The sequence below is a fragment of the Sordaria macrospora genome, chromosome 3, assembly GCF_033870435.1.
Source record: "Sordaria macrospora chromosome 3, complete sequence".
Taxonomy (NCBI): Eukaryota; Fungi; Ascomycota; class Sordariomycetes; order Sordariales; family Sordariaceae; genus Sordaria; species Sordaria macrospora.
In genome coordinates this window covers 303,985-330,822 of record NC_089373.1, presented here as the reverse complement: position 1 = coordinate 330,822, position 26,838 = coordinate 303,985, and the positions used below count along the sequence as shown (strand labels likewise).

General features: G+C 52.6%; 6 protein-coding genes across 6 annotated transcripts; 4 read left to right on the top strand and 2 right to left on the bottom strand.

Annotated features, from left to right (window-relative positions):
- The first annotated feature begins 22 nt into the window (after positions 1 to 22).
- On the top strand, positions 23 to 5,323 carry SMAC4_07202 (uncharacterized protein). The gene is made up of 4 exons (XM_066090585.1): positions 23 to 2,003; positions 2,055 to 2,097; positions 2,482 to 2,590; positions 2,666 to 5,323. The coding sequence occupies exons 1-4, from the start codon at positions 773 to 775 to the stop codon at positions 3,887 to 3,889; spliced, it is 2,607 nt and encodes an 868-aa protein (XP_065946363.1). The 5' UTR covers positions 23 to 772; the 3' UTR covers positions 3,890 to 5,323.
- Positions 5,324 to 6,377: 1,054 nt separating this feature from the next.
- SMAC4_12614 (uncharacterized protein) lies at positions 6,378 to 10,787 on the bottom strand. Its single transcript, XM_003347296.2, has 3 exons — positions 9,895 to 10,787; positions 7,332 to 9,829; positions 6,378 to 7,270 (listed from the first exon to the last, which is right to left on the bottom strand). Exons 1-3 carry the CDS (start codon positions 10,647 to 10,649, stop codon positions 7,029 to 7,031), a joined length of 3,495 nt encoding a protein of 1,164 aa, XP_003347344.2. The 5' UTR covers positions 10,650 to 10,787; the 3' UTR covers positions 6,378 to 7,028.
- A 4,836-nt stretch (positions 10,788 to 15,623) lies between these two features.
- Positions 15,624 to 16,521, top strand: SMAC4_07199 (uncharacterized protein; the record flags this gene model as incomplete). The annotated part of the gene is made up of 2 exons (XM_003347294.1): positions 15,624 to 16,269; positions 16,325 to 16,521. 2 exons carry the CDS (start codon positions 15,624 to 15,626, stop codon positions 16,519 to 16,521), a joined length of 843 nt encoding a protein of 280 aa, XP_003347342.1.
- Positions 16,522 to 17,179: 658 nt separating this feature from the next.
- On the bottom strand, positions 17,180 to 18,928 carry SMAC4_07198 (uncharacterized protein). Its single transcript, XM_003347293.2, has 2 exons — positions 18,048 to 18,928; positions 17,180 to 17,978 (listed from the first exon to the last, which is right to left on the bottom strand). The coding sequence occupies exons 1-2, from the start codon at positions 18,626 to 18,628 to the stop codon at positions 17,444 to 17,446; spliced, it is 1,116 nt and encodes a 371-aa protein (XP_003347341.1). The 5' UTR covers positions 18,629 to 18,928; the 3' UTR covers positions 17,180 to 17,443.
- An 810-nt stretch (positions 18,929 to 19,738) lies between these two features.
- On the top strand, positions 19,739 to 22,704 carry SMAC4_07197 (uncharacterized protein). Its single transcript, XM_003347292.2, has 2 exons — positions 19,739 to 20,875; positions 20,978 to 22,704. Exons 1-2 carry the CDS (start codon positions 20,758 to 20,760, stop codon positions 22,093 to 22,095), a joined length of 1,236 nt encoding a protein of 411 aa, XP_003347340.1. The 5' UTR covers positions 19,739 to 20,757; the 3' UTR covers positions 22,096 to 22,704.
- A 292-nt stretch (positions 22,705 to 22,996) lies between these two features.
- Positions 22,997 to 26,701, top strand: SMAC4_07196 (uncharacterized protein). Its single transcript, XM_003347291.2, has 6 exons — positions 22,997 to 23,696; positions 23,771 to 23,840; positions 23,900 to 23,916; positions 23,982 to 24,073; positions 24,133 to 26,024; positions 26,088 to 26,701. The coding sequence occupies exons 1-6, from the start codon at positions 23,626 to 23,628 to the stop codon at positions 26,274 to 26,276; spliced, it is 2,331 nt and encodes a 776-aa protein (XP_003347339.1). The 5' UTR covers positions 22,997 to 23,625; the 3' UTR covers positions 26,277 to 26,701.
- The last annotated feature ends 137 nt before the right edge of the window (positions 26,702 to 26,838 follow it).

The following is a 26,838-nucleotide window of genomic DNA, read 5'->3' as shown; positions in this document are numbered from 1 at the left end:
CACTTCCAAGTTTTGTTTCTTTCCAGAAGCAACAACTTGACCACCAGCAACTCTGGCTGTCTTGACAACCAAAAAGGACCATCACACCAATACGAGTCAACACAAAGAACGGTCGCGTCTTGTTCTTGCGTCTGTCAACACATCCTTCTACACTGCAGCTGCATCCGTCACGCTTCCACTTCGACAAACGGGAAGACGGGAGACTTGCTTACTGGTAGGTAAACACGCCCTGCTCTGCCTCCAGCTGCCCTGCTGCCTGCCCCGCATCCTGACCAGCCCATCCAAGCCCTGGCCAGTGACGCAGCCCTGAACTTCGACCACTTGCACAGCCTGGAACCACCCGTCAGCCTAACAAGTTCTTCTTCTCTTCCAGACAACAAACTCGACAGCACATTCGCTCGTTGATCGCGCCGAGATTTCACTCACCCGACAAGTCATTCGTGCCCGACACTCCCCATAGGCGAACACGCTACCTGCAGACCCCCCTTCTCTCCCTGCGCCAGAGAAACGCCATCAACTTGTCCAACACCACCCAGACATTGCCTTTCGTTAGCAAAGAAAACATTCCAAACGACTATAGGCCACCCTTGTTCGCTCCGCAACCGACCAACCTTCCCCCGCTTTCCATCGATTTTTGGATCACCTCTCTCTGCTGTTGGTTTCATCGCTCTGAATAGCCAGTCTTTACGACATATACGACACGATAAACCACCCTACGCCGTGGCATGCAAGGATTTTCTGTACCTTCGCTTAACATCACAATACCGTCAAGATGGTAGTTAAGCTGGATTACGACCGCGACTACTATGCGGACCTCGAGCTGTCTTCAACAGCGGACGCGGCTGAGGTGAAGAAGCAGTTCAAGAAGCTGGCCCTCAAATACCACCCGGATCGCAACCCAGGAAAAGAGGAGGAGGCCAAGGATCGGTTCATCCACATCCAAGCCGCTCATGAGGTCCTTACCGACCCGTCTATGAAGGCCAAGTACGATGCCTACCGCAAACGAGGACCGACTTCTACCACGAGCAGGTATCCAGGCGCTTCTGGCCACCGCGGCAACCCGTACTCCAACGTCTCGGCCGAAATGGCTGACAGATATGGCGCTCCTCCTTCGCGACGAACCCCTCATATGCCGTCTCGTGCCGATCCAGGTCCGTCGGCACACGCACGCTATTCCGCTTGGGGGACACCATCCTCTTCCTCTTCATCTTCGCGCCCAGTCCCACCAAAGACGGCATCTGCTGCCGACAACTTGCGCGCGTGGGATGCTATGCGATCAAGCACCAAGACAGGCCAGGCATCTTCGTCAACCCCCAAGTCGTCGGGTTATGCGTCGTCAGCACGAACGGAACGGCCCGAACGCACAGAAAGTGCCAGGAGGGAGCCGCCTCCAGTACCGCCACGGACCGCAGGGCAGGCTCGTCGTGCAGATGCTGCTTTTGGTACCACTAGACGGCCTGGCTATTCACCGGATTCCCCAGTGGGCGATGAACCATCAGTGTCGAGACATAACTACACTTCCAGCGCCCACCACACGGCTACGAACAGCATGTTTGAGGATACTGCCGCTAACATCAGGAAATCACGGCCACAATCGACTCCCACCCCGGTTGACCCTTTGAGCGAGAAGTTTAGCGAGACATACTTGGACAGAAGACAACGGACCCCCTATGCTTCCCACATCGGCGAAAAGTTCAACCCCTTCGAAGGAGCCAACGTCAACAGAGCAAAGTCCATGAAGGATCCCTCTCGGCCCAACCAGGAATCCGAGGAAGAGGTGCCCCATCCGCGCCCGTCGCGACAACGCAGCGCTAGTGTCGGTGAGTCCAACAGCTTCGGGAAGGCGGCCAACGGCGGGACCACATCCTCTGGAACCTCGAAAGCTGAGCCGCGAGCCAGCGCGCGATATTATGCCCAGGAAGCTGAACCCAGGTCAGCACCCAATACAGCAGCCAACCCGACGCCGCGTGCGTCCAGCTCGTCTATGAGGAGCAACCCGAATGGTATGTCAGCTCTGTCCGTTTCGTAAGACGCAGCGGCTAACGTTTACACAGCTCAACCCGGACATTCAGAATCAGCGCAGGATGGCCCCAAAGTGTACGCTCCTTCTCCTTTCTTTAAACCAGATGAATACTTCAAGTCAACCTCCTCTTTCGGTCAACCCAGCAAGATTCGACCGCCCCATGTCTTCAGTCATGCCGGCGCGGGAAGTTACCGCGGAAGAGCTCATGAAGATACGGCAAATAACCGGGAGTCGCATGGCAGGAAACCTCCGAGTGGAGATCAGTCGACCTCCGGGGACATATCTTCTTTTGAAAAGGATATGCACGACCAGCTGCAGCTTCTCCTGGGAAGGCGTAAGATGCATTCACGGAGACAGCATATCATAAAGCCGACCGACAACCCTCTCTCGCCCAGGAAGACCAACGTACACAACAGGGTCCAAAAGCAGCGAGCGACTAACAACGTTTACCCCAATAGTTTCACCGTCCCCGACGACGATGGATACACCCAGAAGCCCCAGGCGACAGCCGACTTTACCCGGAGTGGCGTTCATAATATCAGCGCCAGCTTCGTGGACCAGGAACAGGTTGGTGCAGGATTTCAGTTTAACGCCGGTGGATCGACCACCATTCCCGGAGCTGACGCCTTTTCGCGCGCAAAGCAACGAGCACGCTCGGTCCCTCGAGGCCGCCAATCGCCCCTCAAAAACACCTATACGTCTTCCAACGAATCAGTCAGCGGCGCAACTCGTCCGCCTAGCGAAGCAAATGATGCAGGTAAGAAGCCAAGTGCCTTTGATGCCGGCCAATGGCAAGCAGAATTCGGTCCGCATACCTTTGTCCCGCCCCCGACGGCGAAGAAATCATCGACTTCGCCTACGAGAAATGTGCGACCAATCCGGAAGCCCAGGCCGGTAAAGATGACTGCGGGCACTGCTGGCCTGGTTGATGAAGAAGAGACCAGCAGCAGCGATGGAAAGAGCAGGTCCAACTCGGCAGCTGGTGTCGATGAAAGTGGTATCAATGGAGCGCCTAGCCCTATGGCTATGGATATTGACGATCCTCCCCCGCCACCAACCCCGGCACACGCTGTTCCTCCTGCCGCCCCGCCCCCGACTCCCGCTCATGGCATTCCCACAATCATCAACATGAACGGGGGCGCGCGCAATGTCAACCTGGAGCCTTCCAAACCTGAATGGCGCTCCGGCAACCTCAACAATGGCGTCAAGACGTCCAACGGCACTAGCTCCCGCCGCAGCAGCAGCGCCGCCAACGCCTCACACCGACCTACCATCCCTGTTGCCAACGCTGGTTCAGAGGACAGTGACCTTCGCCCCATTTTCGGCAACTTCGACGTCGACAAACTCGTCAACCCCGGCACCGGCCTCAACTCTTTCTCGGCGGACCTCAAATCCAACCTTCCCTTCGAATCCAGGGCGTCGGCTAAGCTCCCGCCCTTCGAGCGCGAAAAGATTAAACCGAAGAACATCAACTTCCCCACACCACCCAAAGCACCCAGCCCACCAGCCGCGCTGGCGACCCCTAGTCAGATGACCTCCGCGCAGTGGGCGTCGTACGCTGAACAGTTCAAGATCTACATCCACCAGTTCAACGTCTTCAACGCGCGCGTCGTTGATCATTTTGCCGCTCGCAAGCTCAAGAACGAGCAAAAGGGTGCCAATTGGGTCACCCAGATGGGCGATAAGGAACTGTTGGAGTACTTGGCGTGGATGGAGGAGGACAAGACAGTCATGCAAAAGTGGGCTCAAGCCAGGGAGGCGCACGAGCTTAACGTGATGGAGTTCGCGAGGTGGAAAGAGAGGGTCAGGAACGGTGGCGGTGCCGCTTTTATGACGGCGGGAGATGGAACCGGTGGTGGGACGTGACTGTATGGCGGTGCCCGTTACAACCGCTTTAACAAGAGAAAAACTGGTTTGGGTACGAGTGGTCGGATGTCGAGCGAGGAGTGGGCTGAGGATTTTTGGAGTCAGGGGGTGAAAAAGGGGAGTTGGAGGGAGTGGAAGATGAGAGTTGAGATTGAGGTGCAGGTGTTTTGGGTGCAGTATGGGGAAAGGGCGAAGAAAGTCATGAGTCGGACTGTTGTTACGGCTATGATCTGGGAGGCTCTTCTTAGACTTGGACTGTTTAGTCAGATTGGCGAGACGGTCTTGAGTCTGATTATGGGAGCGGTTGTGGTGTTGATTTCGGGGTCTGCAGCGTGGTTTTTGTCTGAGTTTGCCGTGGACGACGATGACAATAAACCCGAAGCCAACCTTTTAGACGAGGAGGACGAAAAGCACGACCTCAAACATAGACAACAACGCCAGCAAAAACCAGGCATTGATGGATCAACACCTGGACTAAGTGACATCGACGAGGAAGATGCCGACGACGAAGATCAATCCGGACCCGATCCCGAGCCCGAATCATCATCATCATCATCATCATCATCATCATCCGAAGATGAAGATGAAGATGAACATGATCAAAAAATTCACTACGAAGGATCAGACTACGTCTACGAGTACGAATCCGATTACTCCGAATATCAACCGCGTCGCCGACGACGACGACCATCACAGAGCCGTAATCGATCACGGAGTCGGAGCCGATTACGCAGCCGGAATCGATTAAACAGTCGATTAGCCAGTCGCTCACGGAGCCGATTACGATTACGGAGACGAGGACGAAGCCAGAACCAGACCCAAAACCAAAGTCGGAGTCGTCAAGATCTGGACTTCGAGGTTGAATATCTTTCCAGTTTCTCACTTGGTTCAGGTGTAGGACATTCGTATGGAGGTGGTGATGGCGACGTTGGTGGTGGTGGAAGTGGTAATGGGCCGAGATACGGACAGGAGGGTGGAGAGGGGTATATCTCTAGTTGGTCGGGGAGGGGGTCAGATTAGGTGTTTGGCTTACTTCTTCGGCTACTACCCACTTTGCTGGTGGGCTTGGGATTCCTCACCTGAGATAGGAGATGAGAAATTGGAGGTGGATGAGACGAGGAGAACTTGAACCTCAGCGGGACAGGCATCGGAACTGAAGCATTGTGTATTTTTTCTTGATACCCGGATTGGAGGTTACGTTACGTTACGTTACGTTACGTATAGCTATGCATCCACCAGTGGTTGGACGTTGGGCGTTGTAACACTCTACTCACTACCTTGCTCTTTCTCTTTTCGTTTTCGGTTATGGCGAACGTATGAATGATTGGACGAACGAATGGCTATAGAGGACGCGGATGGATAGACATATGATATTTCACGATTATACACAAACAGGTGAATAGAATCCCCTGAGGAAGCTGAGGAAAATGTGAAAAATGAGGAAAATGGAGAGTTTAATGACGTGAACATAGCCAGTCTGGGATGTTGGTTGGAGGGAATAAACTTGATAACACTTCGAGGTAATCGGTCATCAAGACGAAATACTTGCGTGCCCATATACCTCGATCGGTATACGATGAAGATGTCTATCAAGTCGCCCATCCATCATCCACCAAACATAGGTACCTGTATCATTTTCTCTTCTGCCGTACTAGCAATCAAAACTCCCTCTGGTGCTATATTTGCACCATCAACCGGCCGGTACGCCATGACAACGGAATATTGACAGGATCTCCGACATCGCGCAGCTACATACATATGTAGTTGCCTCCCCAGCTAACCAATTTATCTGACTTGATCTTATATTTACGCCTAGTAGGTACCTTTGGTAGTCCAGATTAGCCGAGAAAGTAATGTAATGAATGACAACATTCAGATCGACACCGGGGGCATGATAAAAAAGATATAAAAAAACGGCCAGTGTAATATGATGTGATGTGATGTGAGGGGATGCTATCATATCGTAACCCCTAAACGGTGTCCGTCTGGTCCGTATATGTGTAAGGTTTTTACCACCTTCCTCTATAACCGTCTGTCCGTCCGTCTGTCTGTCTGTCTGTCTGTCTGTCTGTCTGTCTGTCCGTGTCCCGTCTTTTCCTTTTTTGGTAGTTTGCCTTTGGGTCTTCGAAATAGGAAGGAAGCCTGAAAAGTACCTCTAAGTTACTTACCGTTCCATCACTGACAGCCATACAGAATATTGCTCCCCATAGCATAGCAGATTAACCCCGGGCGGGGGGGGATTTACTTTGTACGCTTGCTGTATGGTAGAGATAGGGATTACAACGATCACCAGCCAGTGTGTTACCACCAGAGTCCAAGTATTGCCGGCTTACACCCCCCATCCCCCTCGCTTACTCCCTATCTAACAAGCTGCATGTTGTGTTCAAGTTTCTTCATTTCTGGTTCTGCGATTTTTTCACTTTTCAACATTCTGTTCTTCATTCTTTCTTGTAGCTCCCTTTTTTTTTTTTTTTTTTTTTTTTTTTTTTTTGGTTCACACAAACTTGTACTATCGTCAAGCAATAATGTGCGCTGTGAAATTTGCGTTGTGTCATGGCTGTGATGACCAGATTTCAAACCTTGACCATAACCATAACCATAACCACGACCTGGATGGAACCAAACACCCTGACTCTGACCATGCCTGCCCAACCTAATCGCCCTTTTCGTGACCTTGAGCTGACGTCTTTAAGCCCTCCCACTAGTCACTGTATGCAGACATTTCACGTAAAAAAATACCCGCTCTAGACTTTAGCTCAGCATCCACTTCCCGTCGTTCCCTTCTTTTCATGATCCGTCTTTCGTTTCCTTTCCCATTTCTGTTTTGTCCTGTTCTTTAGCCTTCATCATTCATTTCTCCTCTTTTTATTTCTTTTTATTTCACCCCCTGAACCCTTTATCGCCGCCAACAAATATGACAGCTACAAACACTCACAGGTTGGTATACATGCCAGTCTTTTCTTCGGTTTTCCGTTCTCTTTCCTTCTTCTACCTTCTTCCTCTTTCCTTCGGTTACCTCTCCTTCTTCTACCTTCCCCTCCCTGTTTTCCTCTCCTTCTGTCACCTCCCCATTCCTCTCCCCTTTCCCCTTCCCCTTCCCTTTTCCAACATTCACCCAACATGCCTCACCAAATTGTACCTAACAACACCCATCAACATCCATGCCGCCCTCACCACCATCCTCGCCCAGCGCAGCGACGCCGACACCCTCGTGTCCTTCGCCTTCGATCTTCTTGCCGCCTTCGTAAGTGATTCTCCTCCAACCTGTCAAAGGCTCGGAGGGGTCCTTGATCAGCTCCGTGGTGGGGAAGTAATGCTCGTTCTTCTTCATGGTGACGACCCAGGGGACGGAGTCGAAGGTCATGCATTTTAGGCGGAAGTCTATCATTCGGTGTTAGTAAACATGGATAAAGGGGAAAGGGAAGGACAGAAAAAAACTTACAAGTGTTATCAGGAATATCCACCACCGCCGCCAAGAAGCTCTTGAGATCAGGGGTGCGCTTGCCATTAACGTGCGTGACGAAATTCGTCGGCGCCAGACCATACTGATACGCGGGGCTACCTCTAGTCCTGGCGCTCACATACACTTCACTAAAAAGCTTGCTGATCTGCTGCCTGACAGCGAGATGGGGCCTGTGAAGGATAGCGCCGCAGAAGGAGATGGCATGGTCGGTCTCGGCGTCATCAGCCGCGACGGTAGGCAGCTTGAGGTGCAGCTCCTTGGTGTTGCGGACGAGGACGGCGTCGAGGTAGTCGTGGCTGTACATGATGTCGAGCTCGGAAATCTTGGTGATGAGCTGGTTGTTGAGGGTGAGGAGGATGTCACCTTCCTTGAGGGTGTCGCCTTCGGGTTCGTTGCGCTCGTAGGTGCGCTTGGTCACGAGGAAGAGCTGGTGGTGGGCCGTGTTGGCGAGGGAGACCTTCTGGATCCACTCCTCGGATACGCCCATAATACGAGCCTGGGACATCTGGATGGCGCGGAACTCGCAGCTCAACAGGCGCAGCTTGGGGGTGATGCCCTGCTGGAGTTGCGAGATGACGGGGAGCAAGGTGGGCGTGGCCAGACCGAGGTGATACTCCTCGTCGCGGTGGCTGCTGGGGTTACGCTCACCGAGGTAGGTGAGCCAGAGGGCCTGGACGGTGCCGTCTTGGGCGACGAGCACGCCGCTGCCGCACTGGCCCGAGAGGTTGGTGTCGACCGTGATGGCGTCAACGTTGACAGCGCGATATCTGGGCGCTCCGGAGTTGGCGGGAATGGTGACGGCGAACATCTCGGTGACGGTGGTGGCAGTGTGAACAATGCGGCCAATGCGGTTGTAACCAATAAAGTAGGTGGACGCGCCTTGGCTGATCATCTCGCTAGACAGCTTGGCCGAACGAACGGGTGCGTCGACAAGCTTGGGGTCGTACTGGATGACGGCGTAGTTCTGGAGCGGGTGCAGGAAAACAACCTTACCCTCGACGACGATGGAGTCGGCGATGGTGATAGTAATGTCGCACAGGTCGTAGGGAACAATGGCCCGAGAAATGATCACCAAACCCTTCTCCGCGTCAATAACCAAACCCATGCCCCATTTCCTGTTCTTAGGGAAACCATCTAGTTTAACGGGCATGGTGACGCTGACGTGGACGAAACTCTTGACGAGATCGGCGACGGCCGGATGAGAAGTGTTCTCAAGTTGGATGAAAGAAGCTTTCCTGGTTTCAGGAGCGACGGCAGGAAGGGCATCACCGAGATCAGAGAAGTCCCACAAACCGGTCTTGTCGTTTCTTACCGCCAGCTTCATCTTCTTAGCCCAGTGCCGGTCAATGTAGATAACGGTGGTGTGGAGCGTATGCATGTCCCGAAGATGCTTATACGTAATAACGACTCTAGCCTTGTCAGGAATGCCCTTCATCACCTCGATGAAAGTGTCCAGATCGGGAGTCTCCTTCTGGTCGATGGATTGGATGATCCAGCCGTTCTCGTTGTTGTCGAAGCGGAAAGATCCACCAGCCTCACAGACGTAGACACCCTTGCAAGCGACACCGTAAAGGCGGGCTTGCTGGTAGGAGAGGTTATGGAAGCTACCACCAGACACAGACACGAAGCGGTCAGGGGTGATCTGGTGCAAGTCGCCAACCTCGATCTCAACCTCGACCTCCTCGCCGCCGCGGAGAAGCATAAGCTTGACCGTCTGGCCGACGCTCGAGTCGAGAATATCCTCGAGAGGGATGAACTGGGTAAGGAGCTTGCCGTTGACTTTGATCAAAACATCACCCTCCTCAAGCTTCTTATGCGAGGGGCCCTCGGGGAGAATGATCTCGGCAACCAGCATGTTGGTCTCCTTGGGGAAAGCCTTGCGGACCTGAGCCTCCCACTCGGGGGTGAGACCCAGTCTGCGACACTCGTCGAAGGGCTTCAGCACAAACTGGCACTGAATATCACCACGGGTGATGGGCTTGCCCTCCTGGAGACACTTGAGCGCCCGAAGTGGCCTGTCAAGAGGAAGGAAGTAGTCGGTCGAGGCACCATCAGCTCTGCCACCAGCCTGCAGGGCCACGGCGAAACCATCCTTGTTGACGACAGGAGAGCCTGAAGAACCACCGCTGGCAGCGGCGCTGGCCTGGTAGTAGCATGTGTTGAAATCGCTATAGCCGTCTCCGTACTCGGGAGCATTGCGATCCAATCTACTGATGACACCAGACAAGATACTGAGCTTCTCTCCGGCATCGTTACCCACGACGCGAATCTCTATGCCGACACGGGCGAGGTCTGGTCGTAGCTGTAAGGCGGCGACGGGCATGTACTTGATGGCCTTGGGATCGAACTTGAGGATACCGAAGTCGTGGACAGGATCGCGGTAGACGGGGTAGGCATCGACCTCCTCGTGGTTGTCGAAGATGCAGTAACCCCAGAAGGGACCGGAACCGACGACGTGACGGTTGGTCAGGATGTAACTTTAGCAGGAACAAAAAGGTCAGCACAAGACAACAGTTTGAGCAGGGGAAGATGTATAGCTAACCCCCTTTCGGCATCTACAACGAAACCGGTGGCCTCACTTGTAAGAGCCGGGTCGGTATCGAAAGAGCAGGTCTGGCAGAATCGGATGGAAACAACATTTCTGACGACGTTCTCGATGGTAGCCTGCCATTCGGCCGTATCGGCGCCGGGAGCGAGGGGCAAGACATGGCGGGCGTCCTCCTCGTAGGAGCCATCAAAGTCTTCGGTAGGGGTATTTCCGTCGGCAGAAGACATGTCGATATCGCCGTTGGTTCGGTGGTGCTTAGCCAGGCGGCCGTCTGAGTACTGGGGAGGCTCCTTGCGCTTGGAGCGAGCCGCGGGGCTTGTGCCGTTCATATTTGCGGAATAGGAGGATTCGTCACCGTAGCTGGAGCTGTTTCCGGTTGTTTGGCTAAAGGCGCGTGTTGCGGTAGAGGTGAATCGTCTGACCGTTGAGGTGTCTTTTCTCGTTCGCGTGATCGAGGCGTGGAAGGGTAGTTGGTGAACACTGCAGGTAAAGACCGGAAGCGAGCGGCGCGAAGCAGATGTTTGTTGTTGTTGTTGTTGTTGCTGAAACGTATACGTGGACTGGAGACGCAATTGGTGGAAGCGTGACAAGGCAGATGGAGTATACAGCGTTGGTAATAGAGGTAGTGCTGTCGAAGCAGGTGTCGTCTTGGTTGTCAAAGATGGTGATGATGCTGAAGCTGAAGCTGAAGTTGGGATGCGCAGAAGGCGTGGTGGCACTCTGTGACGGGCAAACAACACTGGCCGCATTCAAAAGGCGTGGGGGAAAAGTCGACTGGTCTTCTTGTAATCGAAGGCCAGTCAGTCTTGTAGGGGCGAAAGAGCGGCTGTCTCTTGTCGTCGTTTATCGTGGGTGTGGTGGTGTTGATTAGACTACTTGCTAAAAAAGAGGAAAGAGAGGACGTGAAGTGGAAGCTTGGACTTGGAATTCTATCAAAGCCAAGAAACAGACCACGCTCGATTCGTTTCACGCCAAGATTTGTCCTGACCCGCGCTTGGCTGAGCTAATCAGGCACGTAACCGCGCCCCTGCCTGTATCGGAGACCCCTACTTTTGGCATATCCGTTTATGACTCTCTCGGCCATGTCAGCCTAATGCTTTATGATAACAACGTCGCAACCCGCTATTGATCCACTTGGCCTGTTGACTTTGACGACATCACCGGCATCACCACCTTCGCGTACCTATCTCACTATATCATAAAGTAGTTCCCGTCTCGCCTGCTTCCTTTCCGCATGTCAGCATTGTAATATCACTTTCGATGCATCCAACCGTTCGTCCACCCAACGCTATCAGGGAGATCTTGCAGCCTCCGTTACACAATCCTCTTTGAATGCCCTTTGAGTTCACGCCACAACTTGGGAATGCAGGGGCCCGGATTTCAAATAGTCAAGCAGGGGAAAGATGGCAGGACTGATAACTGTCTTTGTTTACATCATCTCTCCTAACAGAAACAACAACAACAACAACCCGAAACATGAGTAGCTTCTGACATCTCGGTAAGCTGGATTAGTTTTGTGAGACTTCCCGGTTTCTCCTTCCTCTTTCACCGTCCTCCTCCTCTATGTCATCAAGCGGCCCCGGCTCTCTCTCACTACGCAAAGGATCTGGTTCTGGACTTGTGCCCTCAATCTGTCCATCATGATCTTCCCGTGGGAGTGGCTCTTGACGGGAACTGGAACGGGTATACCTGTCAAGTGACTCGCACAAGCGATCCAATACCCACTCCGCTTCAGTGATATCCGCCAGCAGAGGAGAGTCTTCACTCAGCCAGTCCCATGCCATCGGTCCGTCGTGTTCGACCTCCTCTTCTGTTTGGGTAAACTGAATCAGCCTCGTGAAGAGCTCCCATTCTTCATACGAGTATCGCTTGCGGGGAGAAAAGCGAAGGTCATGCGCTATAGACTTGATGGTTTGATACAGGAGGTTTGGGAGGTCATCGTCCTGCTCACCAGTACCCTCGGGTGACCTGGCTAGGTCTTTTGGTTGTTCGGTATTGGCGTCAGCTTGAACTGCAGACTCTTCCCCGTCTGGCTTTTTACCAATGAATCTCTTCGCCCAGGGGTGTTTCTGGATGTACTTGTCCAGCACTCCACGTTTTGAGGTGGGCATGATGGTCCAGTCAGCTATCTTGAAGGCTCCACGGTTGACGGCACTGACGACAGTGGAAGACATCTCTTGGAAGAGGACGGTAATGATCGGTACAGCAATGAGAGACCAGACGATGAAGAACGGCTTGCCGATGTTCGACTTGGGAGTTATGTCGCCGTACCTATTCAGCCATCAGTCTTTGATCAGTTAAGGAGAGACAGAAAAAGGAACAAACCCAATGGTAAGCAGCCACACCCAGCAAAAGTACATTGAGTCGAAATACGACAGGTTGGAGATTCGCGCTTCGGTGAACATGAAGACGGCAGCACCAAATCCCCAAAGAACGGAGAAAGCCAACAAGGCCATAGCGAGGGCCCAGTATCTGTCAAACATGTCAACCACTGAGCCTAAGGGGACGGATACGGGAGCTGGTGAACTCACTGCTTCCACCGTTTTGTCTCGCCTTGGATCTGCCTCATGGCATCAAACCGATCCTTGTCCTCCTTCAAAAGCAATAGCTTCTGTCTTCTTTCTTTTCTCTTGTCTTGTTCGGACCTTTTCTTTCCGCCATCACCCACAGCAGCTGATTCGGGCCTCTTCCCCTTTTCATTCCCAAAGTCGAACTTGAGCATCTTCTGCCTAGCCTGCTCTTCTTTTGTCTCATTCTGCGTTTGTCCATCTCCCTCTCTGCCTTGAGTGACCCCGTCGCTTGTGGGGTCTTCACTTTCACCATCAGGCCCAGCCCGAGAATGCCGGCGAAAAGTGACCAACCTGCCCGCAACCTCCAACCGACCATACTGCGCCAACGACGACCTCCTCGCACTAAACGCCCTCCTCCCTTCACTTTCTCCTCTCGCATCACTCGCCTTCCTTTTTTGTGGCAACCCCAACTTTTCTCTCAGCTCGTTCTCATTTGTCACCGACATGCCCACCGTTGACTGTCTTGAGTGCTCTTGATGCCGCTTGATAACCTTGTCAGCTGAGATGTTGGCAACGAAGCGGGTGATGCTGGAGATGACAAGACCGAGAAAGAGAAGACCAAAGGTTTGGAATGGCACGAGGAATGCCCTGCCGGCCGTTGTGGCGGGTGCGAAGTCGCCGAAACCGATGGTTAGTATTGTCTTTTCAAAGTCAGCCTTTGACGGAACAGGGCCCAGAGGGACTGTTCGTTTGCTTCATCTAATAAGGGTGAAAGGCAACCAAAAGAGGGAAAAACAGAAATTCCGGGTGGTCAACGATACCCAACGGTCATGCATGACCCCTGAATGTATTCCCTCAAGTTCGGTCGCAGCTCGACCTCGTATGTCCAGGTTAAGCCATGTGTGGTGATCATATAGATCAAAAATGCGCCTGAGAAGAATGTCTTGTCCAAAGCTACCGGTACGGGTTTGAGGTGAGGGAAAAAAAAGCGAGGAGATCCAACAAAATGGTCGAGGCTCATGGGAGAAGGCTGGAAAGGACTTACAACATCACAATAATATAATCCATCACAGAAGCCCCCAGGCCAGTTTTCCAACCAGGCAAACACCGCGCCTCCGCCCGCCAACCACACGAAGAAAAGCATGGTCTGCAAGATCAGAGTTCTTTGGTCGTCGTCGAGAGCGAACTGCTGCGGGTAATACCCCCTCAGATATCCGAGCATGTTGATCGCCAACAGCACCGCTCCCAAGGCGTAGAAGAATGCCGAGAAGATGGCATGATAATACCCCTGGGAGTAAACCTCTGGCCAAATCGGCGGCGAGTGGATCTGCATCGCCAACAGGATCGCAACTAACTGTTCCTATTTGTCAGCCGCTTCCCCTCTCTTCTCACTGATCTCAAGAAAAGGGACAGCTCACGATCCCCGAACTAAACATCCAAGCACCCACTGCCGCAGGTATAGCAACAACGTACCTCACCCTCCCTGTGAAATTCAGCAACAGAAAGAAATTTCCCGCAAACCCACAAATCAGCGAAACGATGTTGGAATTGATCTCCCACTTTGGATCCGGGATGCCGATCCCGTTGTCGTCTTTGCCATCAGGAAGAATGCCGGAGTTGGGAAGAGTCACTTTCCATGTGGTAACTAGGGAGGCGATCGACAAAACGTGGGAGAGCGGACCAATGGTGGCGACAATAAGGGGGATAGCTGTCGAGGCGGCCCACCATTTTCTGGGAGGAGGTACAGGATATGTTAGCTGGCTGGTTGTGGAATGGAATAGGGTGAAAGAGTAGAAAGGAAGAGCGGATTACTGAGGCAGATTGTCATTACGACCACGGAGTTTGATGTGCCCGTTGAAGAGCGTCCGGATTTCCTCTTTTGGTGGTGGCTCTTGGGAGGAAGAGGTCGGCATGGGCCGTGGCCTTGATTGAACGGGGTCAGAGAAGGTGAAGATAGCTGTTGGGCGATCGGAGTTCAAACGGCCTTCTCTTCCGGCATTGGAGGAGGAAGATGGTTGTCCCACTTTGGACTCGGCCATGGCTGTGTGACGTCTCGGGACCAATGTGGGAGGGGATGTAGCGAAGACACTCGAATGCAAGAGCCACAGTCGAAGCAGATTGGGATACCGGGTGTCAGAGCGAGAAGATTAGAGAATCAGAAAGTGAAAGAGAACGACGGGAGATATACCTTCATGGTTATTCGCATTAGAATCGGGATGTTCGACAGGACAGGAGTGACCAAGCCGATGATGGCCAGTCTCAGCAAGTTGCCATGATCATCGCCAACACCAGCGCAATGGCGTGGAGCAGTACCAGAAGGTTTCAGTTTCGGACGACACTCGAAGTTTAAGACGCCCATTTGTGATGGTGTTGGGAAAACTTGTGATGCTACCGGGACTTTTGGCATGATCTTTGTGGGATGTTGCCCTCGATTTTGCCCTACCTTGGTTGAAGCTTCCATTTCACTCACTCTCAGGCACCATGTCTCCCCAAGGAAGCTCCTTCCCAAACAACCATGATCCGGTGCGACTGGACATTGGTCATTGAGATCTGAAACGAGCAAAATTTTCCGAATACATGTCTCTGATCGTTCCTTCCTCACTACCTCTTTCACCCTACCTCGGAGGTCCGCATATCTCCGTTGCGAACCGCGTTGACCAACACCTTCCGTCTTCTTTCATCAATCTAATTTCCCGTGCATACCTACTACTCACATGTTCCGGAATGTTTCATCTCACCCGCTTACGTTACCAATTACCTTAACAATAAGCATCCTTACAAAGTCTACCAGCTGCACACCTCAAAGATTCCAGCATTTTCCTTTGCCAAAAGCTCGAGAAATCAGCCACCAATCTTCAGTCTTGGATGGTAAAGAAGGCAGCGTGACTTATAAGACCATGATCCAATGCACTTTTGCGAGAATATGTGGAAAACATGTCATCGCCAGCAAAGGCACCAGCTGCCAACTGTCAACACTACATCGCTGCACACGAAGGCGGTCGAAACCAACGTCACACTACTATTTCCTGCATCTGCCAGCTGATTAAGAGGGAGACTAAAAGGATGTTAATTCAGCCAACCTGGTTCATTTTCGGTTTTGGGCCTCAACCTAATTGTCTTCCCCTCTCTCTCCTCCCACAAATCTCATCAAACGGCCCAATCCCATACCACAGCCGAACAATGGAGGCACACTCCCCCAAACGACAACTCGCAATGTCTTCACCACTCAACAAAGGCGGAGGGTTCTACTATGACATTAAAGGTCATATCCAACCCCGTCGCTGCTTTGACCACGCCGGCCGTCTCTTGCCGGGAAACACCAAGAACACATCATATTCTTCCATCCAATTGCCGTTCCGACTGAAAGCCTGGAACCCAAGGGCACAGCGTTGGGCGTCACTAGGCGGGAATGCACGACACCGTCGGAGACGTGCCGCCCGGCAGCAAGCATCTCGGTCAAGCCCTCTCTTTACTTCGTCCATGAAACCAGAGTTTCTTCTCGCACAATACGGGCGCAAGGAGCCTTCTCTGCGCTTGAAGTTGCTTCGAGAAAAGGCCAAAGAGGCATATGTCCATCTCCTCATCCTCGAATGGGCCTGGTTAGCACATCAACTAGACAAGATGAGGAGGGCTGGTACGGCAGCAGAGCATTCCGATCCCGGTTCCGATTCCGGTTCCGGTTCCGGTAGTATTTGTCGCACAACACCAGCACCCGGACGCGACCTGACGAGAAATAAACGAGGTGACCTGGAAACGCGCAGGTCGGATGTGATGGATCGGTTGGACGAATGCGACGCCCGACCATATAACTCAGAAGAGCAATCTGAACCGCCGAAGGACGAGGACGATCGACCTGCAAGTGACTCAGTCCTAGGCAGCACACGAAGGCGGTATCATGCCCGGGCGGCGTCCAGTCCCGCGGCGCAGAGGGCGCGAGACCGACAAGAGAGGATACGGAGATCATCGAGAGCAAGACAACCACCACCATCAGCACCAGCACCAGCACCAGCACGAGCACTACCGGGTTGGCTCTCAATCGCACGCGCTCGTTTCGATGCTCTTGACGAACCTGATCATCAACGTCATCATCATCGTCATCATCATCCGATGACTCAAGAAGAAAAAGACGAAGAAAAGAAATACTACAATTATGCCGAAAGATGCTTTTTCTCATCATGATCATCCCAAACCTCAGGGATACGAAGAATACAAGGAAGAAGACTACAAGGAAGAAGAAGTGGATCATTGGGCGGAAACCTACTGAGACCTACCGATAAGATCAAATCATGGAAAGATGAAGGTCGTTCGTTCGTTCGTTCGTTCGCTTTGCTTTGCAACTACACACCCGTTAGCACCCGCGCGAACTTCCATCCATCATCGGATCCCAGCGATTGTCGTCGTGTGGTGTGGTGCGGTGTGGTGACTACACTACTGTCAGCGACGGAAGTACACCACAGGAAGGGAAGAGCAGAAGAAGAGTGGATACTTGGGCCGAGGTTAAATGAGGATTTGGCATTTCTTTGGTTTGCGCATTATCATTATCATCATCATCATCATCATCATCGATTGTTTTGGTCACTTCGGTCAAGTTCACCATAAAGCTTTCGATCTGATGGGACGATGGAATGATTTGAAGTGGTGGGTCGTTGGAATTCATGGAATATGTCGCATGCTTGTAGGTGGTATTATTTGTTCTCAAGACTACTTCGATGCTAGATGCTAGTCTATATGGTGAGGTTAATGGCATATATTGTGTTGTTTACCCTGTACATTGATGGATGGCATTTTAAAGCCTCGAATTGACGAGGATGGGATAAATGGAGTGGTATCAAATCTTTTGTACTTTTTCATGATCATCTTTGACCTCTTAAACCTCTATAGGAACTCCTGCTTGCTCGCTTGCTTTGCTGACAGTGCTGCCATCACCCTTCTTAGTTCTATAGTCATACAAATGGTATACTCCATCGTCTTCCATCTCGCATCATACATAATCATATAACATCTTGCCCCATATCATTCATGATCTTTCAACATCACTGCGCTTTCTCCTTCTTGCTCTCGTCCACCGTCGGCGCACTCACCTTCACCGCCGCCCCAATCTCCCTATTCTTCTTCTCCACCGCCGTCTCAACCTGCCAAATTGCCCGTTCCAACTCCACCTCAAGTTCAGGCACGTCCAGCAACTTGACCATCTTCTTCGCGTTCTCCTGGCTCAGCAACATGACTTCGCCATTTTCCACTTCGCCTTCTTCTAGGACGTGACCCAAATTCACCCCACCCACAGTCTTTTCCGTCGTGCTGCTGGTGTTTTTGCCGTTCATCGCCTCGACGACCTTGGCCGGATCCGGGTGCTTAACTGTCTCGGCTTCGGGGCCCGTGGTCGGCTCGGGAGTGAACGGGAGCGGGAAGCGCTGGGTGGAGTATACTTCGTCGAGGATGGGCGAGGGCGTGTAGGATAGCAGGCGCGAGGGGTGTTGGAGCAGGTAGGAGAGGTGTTTGCCGCCGGAGAGGGCGCGGTGGTGGGACCAGGCGCGGTAGCAGAGGTAGAAGAAGGGGAGGTTTGGGACTCTGTTTTGTAAGAAGAGGTTAGTAACTGTTTGTTTGGGGTGTGAAAGGGGGGGACAAGGGGGAGCTCACAACGGTAAGATGCCAATAGGAATAGTAACCGGCATCCCCGCCAAACAATACCAGAACCACTTCTTATGATGCCCCTCCCTCTCCGTCGCCAACTTGTGCAATATCCTCGGCACTCGTTCCGCGGTAATCAGTCCACCGGGGTACACCACCTCTACCTTGCCCACATCCAGAACTTTCCCCCTCTTGCCTCCCTTCTCCGCTTCCGCTGATGATTCCTTCTCAAACCCTCCCTGCTCCTGCGCCTGTTCCTGCACGAACGCTTCAAGCTGTCGTTGTCGCGCCTTGGTCAAGGGTGGCACGCTCTTTAACGCCCATTCTTCGTAGGGAAGCTTCCTGAGCAGGTGGTTGCCGTAACCGACGACGGACTTTTGCCAGCCGGATTCCTTCTTCTCCCAGGACGCCCAGGTTAGGGCTGCTTTGGTCTGGATGTAGTCGCCCCATGATTGTTTTTGTTTTGTTGATGTTGGAGTAGACGGAGAAGAGCCGGTTATGGCAGAGGCCGCCGAGGCAGATGGCGGTTGGAGCTTTTGGCAGTAGAGGAGGGTGCGCCGGGTGGAAATTGGGAGGAGGTAGAGGCGCATTTTGAAGAGGGTGGTTGCGCGTTACGGCGCGCGAGGTGGTGGTGAGATGTGAGAGGTGCGGTGTTTGAGTTATCGGAGTTGGTGATGGTTCTGTTTCGGGTTCGGAATATGCACAAAAACGGCGGGTTTTGTGGTCTTGGGACCGTGATTCTATCGCCACCGCGTCGCAAGCGTTTGGGATCGTGAGGCCTCTCTTTCCGGGCGCAGCAGCTTCGAAGGCAAATTGAACAGCAGAGCTGACTGTGAACTGGGATCCAATGGCTGGGATATCGATGGGTGTAAAGAAGTGACTGCCTGGTCCCAACAAGAAGAAAAGATCGAGGGCGCTAATGGTGAAACTGCGAAAGCAAAGATGACGGACTACCGGAGAGGTTGGCTGGTGAGATTGTTGGTGAAAAGAAGTTGGCGGCCTGCAACAACAAAAGTCCTTATCGTCATGTTCCTGGATTGGGTTACACTGGATTTTGAAGCTATGATTTTTCGTTGGACGGTTTGTTGAAGCTAGCGCGGGAAAGAAACAGTGACGCAATGGAGGCCCGGCAGGCAGAATTCCAGGCCGCCGGGCACTCCTGCGCCGGCAGTTGGGTACCGCTCCAGATTGGGACGAGATTCCAGTTGGGAAGGCGGGATGGGCCTAGAACTCACCGGCCCGACAGCGAGAGGACGGGCCGTCCAAAGTGTCAGGAACGTGATTCAGCCCAATAACCTTATCGAAGCATTGACATTGTTTTGTTGTTTGGTTTCCTGTTTTGTCAGTTCCAAACGCGGGCTGCATCTTAAAATGAAGCTTCACTTGAATAAGCTTCCAGCAACAAAGTCTTGTTTGAGTAACACTCCTGTCATGTGTATCGCAATGTCCCTGTCCAAGACGGATCCCAGTCTCTTGGTCGAGTGTCATAAGAAAACGTTGAAAATCAGCTCCAGGTAACCACCACCCTTGGCTAAAGCTTCTCCAAGATAAGCTAGCGAAGCCAAGGTCACCTTGATATTTCATGCATGAGGGGATTTCCAGATGGATGCCCTGCTGCTGCACGACACTTCCCCCTCGGCAGGCACGTGTTAAGACATTGATTGATAACCGGGAAACCTGAATGGGAACCCCAGCTTTTGTCCCCTGAACCAGTGTCGTCATTTCTGTTCCTGAGCGGTTCGCTAGTGGGGCAGCAGGGAATAGCCGCTGCCTGCAGGACTTGCACTAACACTCGCACTAACAGATGCCCACAAAACCAAGCCAGTCCAGGCCGGTCGGTGGTTGTTAGGAGCGTTAAGGCCCCGTTAAGGCACTGGGCTCGTGCTTATCGCTACCATCGGCACCGGGGCGTCACCCCGTCACCTTCAGCAGCCGCCAGACCAGGGACAAGGGCAGCCCCTGGGAGGCAGGGAGATTGGATCAGCTTAACAAACCTGTAAAGAGACGACGATTCCCCAGCCATTTCCACCTTTTTCGGTCTTTCCATTTCTTCACTTCATCCGTGCTTTTCTCTTTCTGTGCCCTTTTCCCATCCCGTTGGGACCGATAAGGACGGGACCTCTCACCTCTCTGCGTGATCACATCACAATCGAGGTTGACGCCGCGACAAACACCCAACCCACGAGGACCTAGAATCGCCAACGACGGGACTTGTCCGAATGCCGACGCGTAGCCGACGCCTCTAGAGAACCCCCAGGAGATTGATCACTCAAAAATACCTAACATCAATCGCTAAACCACACCGCTATGCACTGTCACTGGCACTGCCGCCTTCATCCAACGCCAACACATCGTCCTCCAGCTCCTCATCGCCTGTTAGAGTCTCCGTTGCTCTCCAATAGCTGATAATAATCGATCCTCTGGTCATTCGAGCCGAATATCCATCTTTTTCGCCAATCCTCTGATGCGCGGCTGTTACTGCTGCTGCCGCTCCCCGACCACTCCGATCACCTGAGTGTCCGCCCTGCTTGTAGTGCAGTGACCCGACCCACTCCACTTCCTGTTTTGTGACCAACACCTCTACGGCCGATCCGGAGTGACCTCGACTGCACATCCCGAGCTACCGATTACAACGTCAAACACTAAAGACTTGTTTCAAGCCGCCATAAGCGCCGTCGGCTCGGCAAACAACAGAAACAAAGTGGTGTCTAGTGCCAGCATGACGGCCGCGGACCCGTCTCCTCCACGCTCGAACGAATCCACTCCTTCTCCTGAGAACAACGATGTTGATACATTAGCTCTTCCGCCCTTGCGTCCCAAGCCAAGGACCTTGCCTCGTATGATCCTCCGATAATAACTCCCAAATCCCATCTTTCCCATAGAAAAATTAGGCAAAAATGGGTCATCTGTTGTGCCGAATTCTAACTCGAGTCGTCTAGCATGGATCGATTCTTATGAAGAGAGATATGGACAGCCGCTGCCCGGCCAGGGGGGAATCTTGAACCGACCACCCCCACGTACAGTACCGGCACAACACAACAGCACACCTACCGAACCACGAAGGGTATCAAAGGATGGATTTGTGTACGAACCGGACGGGCTGGAGCGGAGGAAGGATTCCAAGATCAAGTTACGGCGGATTCTAAAACGCGGGGACGGCACCGAGCGAGGCCGGAAATGGGACCACCTCCGGACCGACGAACCCGTCATTCTCCACCGACATGCGCACTACACGTCCAACTCGCCTTGGTCCGACTTTATCCATTCATCACAATGGGGTCACATGCCAAATGAGCATTCGGAAGTCGTCGACTACCAAACACTCGAGAAGCTACAACCGAACTTTAATTCACCCGTCAATCTGCCCGTAACTGACGATGCCAACCACCGTCGTGGGGGGAGGAGGGCAGCTTTGTACAAGCGGCTATGGCAGCACGTCCTCCGGCACCCCTTGATCCCCTTGCTCTTCCGGTCGTTAGTCCTGGTCACCTCTATCTGCGCCCTTGCCCTCGCCATTCGCATCTTCCAGCTCGAAGGCCAACGGCGCTCCAGTCAGCAAGAGCTACAGAACCAGATCCTCAACAGCTTGCGAGCATTGCATTCAAGCCCCAGCTTTAGCTCCGAGCACGGCATCGACCAAGACGTTTCCCTAAAAGAGATTTCCCTAATAAAACAGATCTCGCGCGGGTCATCAGAACGGACCCAAGCGATAGTGGCGATTGTGGTCGACACCATAGCGATTCCGTACATCGGCTACATGCTCTGGGACGAATACACCGGTCGACCTCTCGGACTAAGGCCAGTTACGCAAAAGAGCGGGTTGGTGTTGATGGATGTCTTCTTCATCGTGTTCAAGGCGGCCAGCACGGCGTTGGCGTTCGAAGTGCTGGTCTATCATAACAGCCAAGACCGCTTTACGGACCATTATAGCCAGGCGCTGGCCGGGTTTCAGCTGGTCGGGTTGATTGGCTGGTTGACCAACTTTACGGTCAATGTGTTTAGGTTGGTGGTGAAGCTGGGAGGCGGAGATGATTTGGAAAATCAGAGGGGGAGGTGATGACGGTGGTCGTGGGATGTGAACCCCAGAAGGAAATCGTGATGGAGCAAAAATCTGGGGAGGTGAAAAACGACGAACATCTCAACACGCATGGTTGGCATATTCGCGGATTTTTATGGTTGGTCGAGACCTAAGCACATCTCTGTCTCTTTTTTTTTTGGTAGGATTTTTGAATTAGCATACTAGCATGGAGCGATACCAATTACTCTTTTAATCAGTTATCATTTGCTGGAAGTTGATATTGAAACAGGAATACCAATGTGAGAAACAGAGTTGCTAAGGTTTATTACTCGATCATGGATTTACAGGAGAACAAAAAAAGGGGTAGGGACAGGAAAATGTTTATTGAGAAGATCATCTTGCCTGCCGCGGAAATGTACATGGAAGTTAATCAAATGCTGAGCGTAAATGGTGTCATGGACACTACCACCAACGGTAACTTGGTTGTGAACGGCTTACTAGCAGCTCCATTGACACTGGCCTTCTTTGCCGTTCTCTAAATCTGTGAAGGACTGTTTTCAGTTCAGTTGTATATATACCGTGTATGCCATTCAGATAGTCACATACTTTCCATTACACTGTTCCTTTTACAAGTAGAGGACCATGGCATCTTAACATTTATTCTCCAAGTACCAGCACCAAATCTGTTAGTCCCCAATGTTAGTGACGGGATGTAGATGGTTTGTTGCCCGTCCCGCATCGTTTCCCCGCCACTTTGTGGTTTCCCCACAATTTTTGCGGTTCGCGGTGGTCCACTGGCGGGGGACACTGCTCTGGAGCCTAGCGCAGCCTGAGCCTGCCCGCCTGGTGTCTGCTGTCAGTGTGTCAATCGATGCCTGCCACGCTGCAGCCTGAAAACTGTCAACGACGGCATCGCTCTATCATCGACCACGGCAGCAGCTTCGGGGGCAACCTGGAACTGGAAACTTCACTCTTCCATTTCATTACCAGAACAGAAACCCGAACAACACCACCCGCCACCAACAACTGAACCACCAACGAGGCTGCGACCTCACACTCTCCGATCCTTCCTTCACCCGACCACGTTGGAGCGTGTATTTACAGTATCCGATTAACCCGCCTGCTCTGCTCACGGTCCCCGCCCCCCATTCACCCGTCCATCATCTTTCTCCCAGCAACAAATCCACCGACGCACCGGTGACCCATCCAACCTTCCAGACCGTTGCGCGCCCCATCGCTCGGGACTCGACGAGGGTCTACTCCTCCGGCTGCCACTCAGTCCATTCATCCTTCGTCACCGGTCGCGACCAACGCGCTTTCAACCAACCATAAAAGAACGATTTCCAGATCAAACTCGTCCTTGCCCCCCGACAGCTTCTGGACAGAACACACGCGACCTGACACGACCAGGTCAACTTTGGTTCTCTGACGGATTACGCCCCTGGTCCGTCGCTTGCCCAACCATATTATTTGCGACGTCAATAGTTGGACCGCCAATATCGTATTCTTTCTTCGATTCCCGGCGAACTATCGCTCTCTTCAAACGACACACAAAATAAACACACCGACATGGCTCCGGCAACCATGATGATGGGGATGTACGGGCAGCAGGCTTCTGGCAGTGATGGTATCGACAGCACGTATGTTTCCATCTTCTTGATGCCCCCCCAGCTTCCTCTGCCCCTCAAGCTTCGTACTGACCCTTTGCCATCAGTTGGCCATACTTGCAGTCCAGCATCAACAAGATCATGACCAACCTCCAAGAAGGTCTCGACATGACTAGTGTATGTTTCTTCCCCGGCCATCGTCTACCTTGACCCTCGCTAACACTCGCCTTTTGTAGTACATGGGAATCTACACGTTAGTGCGACCGATGCCGTATCTCTCTCTATATACCTTTCAACATGGAACTAACTACGGCATAGGGCGGTTCACAACTTCTGCACATCTCAGAAGGCTAGCGGCGGTATGAGCAGTCAGAGTAGTCACCTTCCAGGAATCGGGGCTCAGAGGGGCGGTATGTTGTCTTCACTGCGTTTGACGTAACAGGTGTGCAATAGGACTAACATGTACCAGCGCATCTGCTTGGCGAGGACCTCTACAAGAAGCTGGCGAATTACTTAACCGACCATCTCCAGGGCCTGGTCTCCGAAGCCGAGGCTCACAAGGACGAGGCCTTGTTGGCCTTCTACATTCGCGAATGGCAACGCTACACCAACGCGGCCAAGTACATCCACCATCTCTTCAAGTACCTAAACCGACACTGGGTTAAGCGCGAGATGGACGAAGGAAAGAAGAACATCTACGACGTCTACACCCTCCACCTTGTCCAATGGCGGGACGTGTTGTTCCAAGCTGTCTGCAAGAAAGTCATGGACGCCGTCCTCAAACTGGTGGAAAGGCAACGCCTCGGTGAAACCATCGAGTACACCCAGATCAAGCAGGTGGTCGATAGCTTCGTCTCGCTCGGCATGGATGAGGGCGACAATAGCAAGACTACGCTGGAAGTGTACCGATATCACTTCGAAAAGCCGTTCCTGGAAGCGACCAAGATCTTCTACCAAAACGAGAGCAAACAGTTTGTTGCTGAGAACAGCGTGGTCGAGTACATGAAGAAGGCCGAGGCTCGCCTGGCCGAGGAGGAGGAGCGCGTACGCATGTACCTCCACCCCGACATTGCGGTCCATCTGAAGAAGGCCTGTAACCAGGCCCTCATCGCCGAACACTCCAACATTTTGCGTGACGAGTTCCAGGTACTGTTGGATAACAACCGAGAGGATGACATGCGCCGCATGTATAGCCTTTTGTCTCGTATTCCCGACGGTCTTGAGCCTCTCAGGGCTCGGTTCGAGGCTCATGTTCGCAAGGCTGGTTTGGCGGCTGTCGCCAAGGTGGCTGCAGACGCCGACAAGCTAGAGCCCAAGGTTTACGTTGACGCTCTGCTGGAGATTCACACTCAGTACCAGGGGCTGGTTGAGCGCGCCTTCAACAAAGAGCCCGATTTCACAAGATCCTTGGACAATGCCTGCAAGGAATTCGTGAACAGGAACGAGGTCTGCAAATCGGGCTCCAACAAGTCACCGGAATTGCTTGCCAAGTACACCGATGTGCTTCTCCGCAAGAGCAGCACCGGCGTGGAGGAGGTGGAGCTCGAGAACACTTTGACACAGATTATGACCGTGTTCAAGTACATTCAGGACAAGGATGTGTTCCAGAAGTTCTACTCACGTATGCTGGCACGCCGCCTCGTACACAGCAACTCCAACTCGGACGACGCCGAGACGTCCATGATCTCCAAGCTCAAGGAAGCATGCGGCTTCGAGTACACGAACAAGTTGCAGCGCATGTTCCAGGACATGCAGATCAGCAAGGACCTGAACACAGGCTTCAAGGAACACGTCGCATCTCTTAATTTGGAAGAGAAGCCGCTTGACTCGTCATACGCCATCCTCGGAACCGGCTTCTGGCCGCTCACCGCTCCGAGCACCCCCTTTACTGCGCCTTCTGAGATCCAGGCCGACATCGAACGGTTCGCCCGCTTCTACAAGAACAAGCACGAGGGCCGCAAGCTCACGTGGCTTTGGCAGCTGTGCAAGGGCGACATCAAGGCCAACTATATGAAGGGTGCCAAGATGCCGTATATCTTGACAGTGTCGGCCTACCAGATGGCCATCCTGCTGCTCTTCAACGAGCAGGACAAGCACACGTACGAGGATATTCTGGAAATCACCAAGCTCAACGCGGACGTAGTAGATGGCGCCTTGGGCATCTTGGTCAAGGCCAAGTTGCTTACCGTTGAGGGTGGCGAGGGCGGAAAGCCTGGCCCAGGATCGACGCTTTCGCTCAATTACGACTTCAAGAACAAGAAGTATCGGATTAACCTGAACGTGGGCATGAAGAGCGAGACGAAGCAGGAGGAGGTGGAGACGAACAAGACGATTGAGGAGGATCGCAAGTTGTTGTTGCAGGTATGTCACTCCCTTTTTCACAGTAAATATGTTGAACAGGATGCTAACATTGGAATGAAATAGTCCGCCATCGTCCGTATTATGAAGGCCCGCAAGAAGATGAAGCACCAACAGCTGGTTTCAGAGACTATTAATCAGATTAGGGCCCGATTTATGCCTAAGATTGGCGACATCAAGAAGTGCATCGAAATCTTGCTCGATAAGGAGTACCTGGAGCGGTTGGAGGATGATGAGCTTGGGTATCTTGCTTAACTCTTGCTTAAGTCTTGGTTAAGTGTGGTCGAGGAAGAGGAAGGAGGAATGAGGACGGGAGGACGGGAGGAAGCTCTGGTACATAGCGCGAAGCATGAACCACATGAATGATAAAGTGGGAGTTGCTGCTTGCCCGGTTGGGTTGTTATGGACACATGGACATAAAAGAGGAACGCTTAAAAGCAAACAGATCAACCAGCGAAGAGCACGGACTAGTAGTCATGATGATAGAATCGATACCGGTATCAACAATAAACCAGCGTGCTTTGTTGCTTTTGCTTGTGTTTGCGCTGGTGCTGATGGGGTTGACACGAGCGAGTGAGGGCGGGTGCTGGCTCGGAAGCCGGAGGGTTAAAGGGAAGGAAAGGAACGCCGGAGGATATTCAGAAGATAGATTATGGATGGGACTAAAGGGAAGAGTTAATGAACAATACTATACATAAAACATACCTTTACTACAATCAACTCCCACGCCCCGAGTCTCTTACTGAAGCTTTGCTCTTGCTAGAGGTGATTCCTGTAAAGCTGTCAGAATAAAAGGCTACGTGATAGGATAAATATC

Bases quoted from the DNA above. Each gene is read 5' to 3' on its own strand.
- SMAC4_07198 (XM_003347293.2), bottom strand. From the start codon at position 18,628: ATGCGCCTCTACCTCCTCCCAATTTCCACCCGGCGCACCCTCCTCTAC. The intron at 17,979-18,047 runs GTGAGCTCCCCC...CTTACAAAACAG, and splicing joins CCTATTGGCATCTTACCGTT to AGTCCCAAACCTCCCCTTCT.
- SMAC4_12614 (XM_003347296.2), bottom strand. From the start codon at position 10,649: ATGCGGCCAGTGTTGTTTGCCCGTCACAGAGTGCCACCACGCCTTCTG. The intron at 9,830-9,894 runs GTTAGCTATACA...TTCCTGCTAAAG, and splicing joins GTTGTAGATGCCGAAAGGGG to TTACATCCTGACCAACCGTC. The intron at 7,271-7,331 runs GTAAGTTTTTTT...ACCGAATGATAG, and splicing joins GGATATTCCTGATAACACTT to ACTTCCGCCTAAAATGCATG.
- SMAC4_07196 (XM_003347291.2), top strand. From the start codon at position 23,626: ATGGCTCCGGCAACCATGATGATGGGGATGTACGGGCAGCAGGCTTCT. The intron at 23,697-23,770 runs GTATGTTTCCAT...CTTTGCCATCAG, and splicing joins AGTGATGGTATCGACAGCAC to TTGGCCATACTTGCAGTCCA. The intron at 26,025-26,087 runs GTATGTCACTCC...GGAATGAAATAG, and splicing joins ATCGCAAGTTGTTGTTGCAG to TCCGCCATCGTCCGTATTAT.
- SMAC4_07197 (XM_003347292.2), top strand. From the start codon at position 20,758: ATGACGGCCGCGGACCCGTCTCCTCCACGCTCGAACGAATCCACTCCT. The intron at 20,876-20,977 runs GTATGATCCTCC...CGAGTCGTCTAG, and splicing joins CAAGCCAAGGACCTTGCCTC to CATGGATCGATTCTTATGAA.
- SMAC4_07202 (XM_066090585.1), top strand. From the start codon at position 773: ATGGTAGTTAAGCTGGATTACGACCGCGACTACTATGCGGACCTCGAG. The intron at 2,004-2,054 runs GTATGTCAGCTC...ACGTTTACACAG, and splicing joins TATGAGGAGCAACCCGAATG to CTCAACCCGGACATTCAGAA. The intron at 2,591-2,665 runs GTTGGTGCAGGA...TCGCGCGCAAAG, and splicing joins GCTTCGTGGACCAGGAACAG to CAACGAGCACGCTCGGTCCC.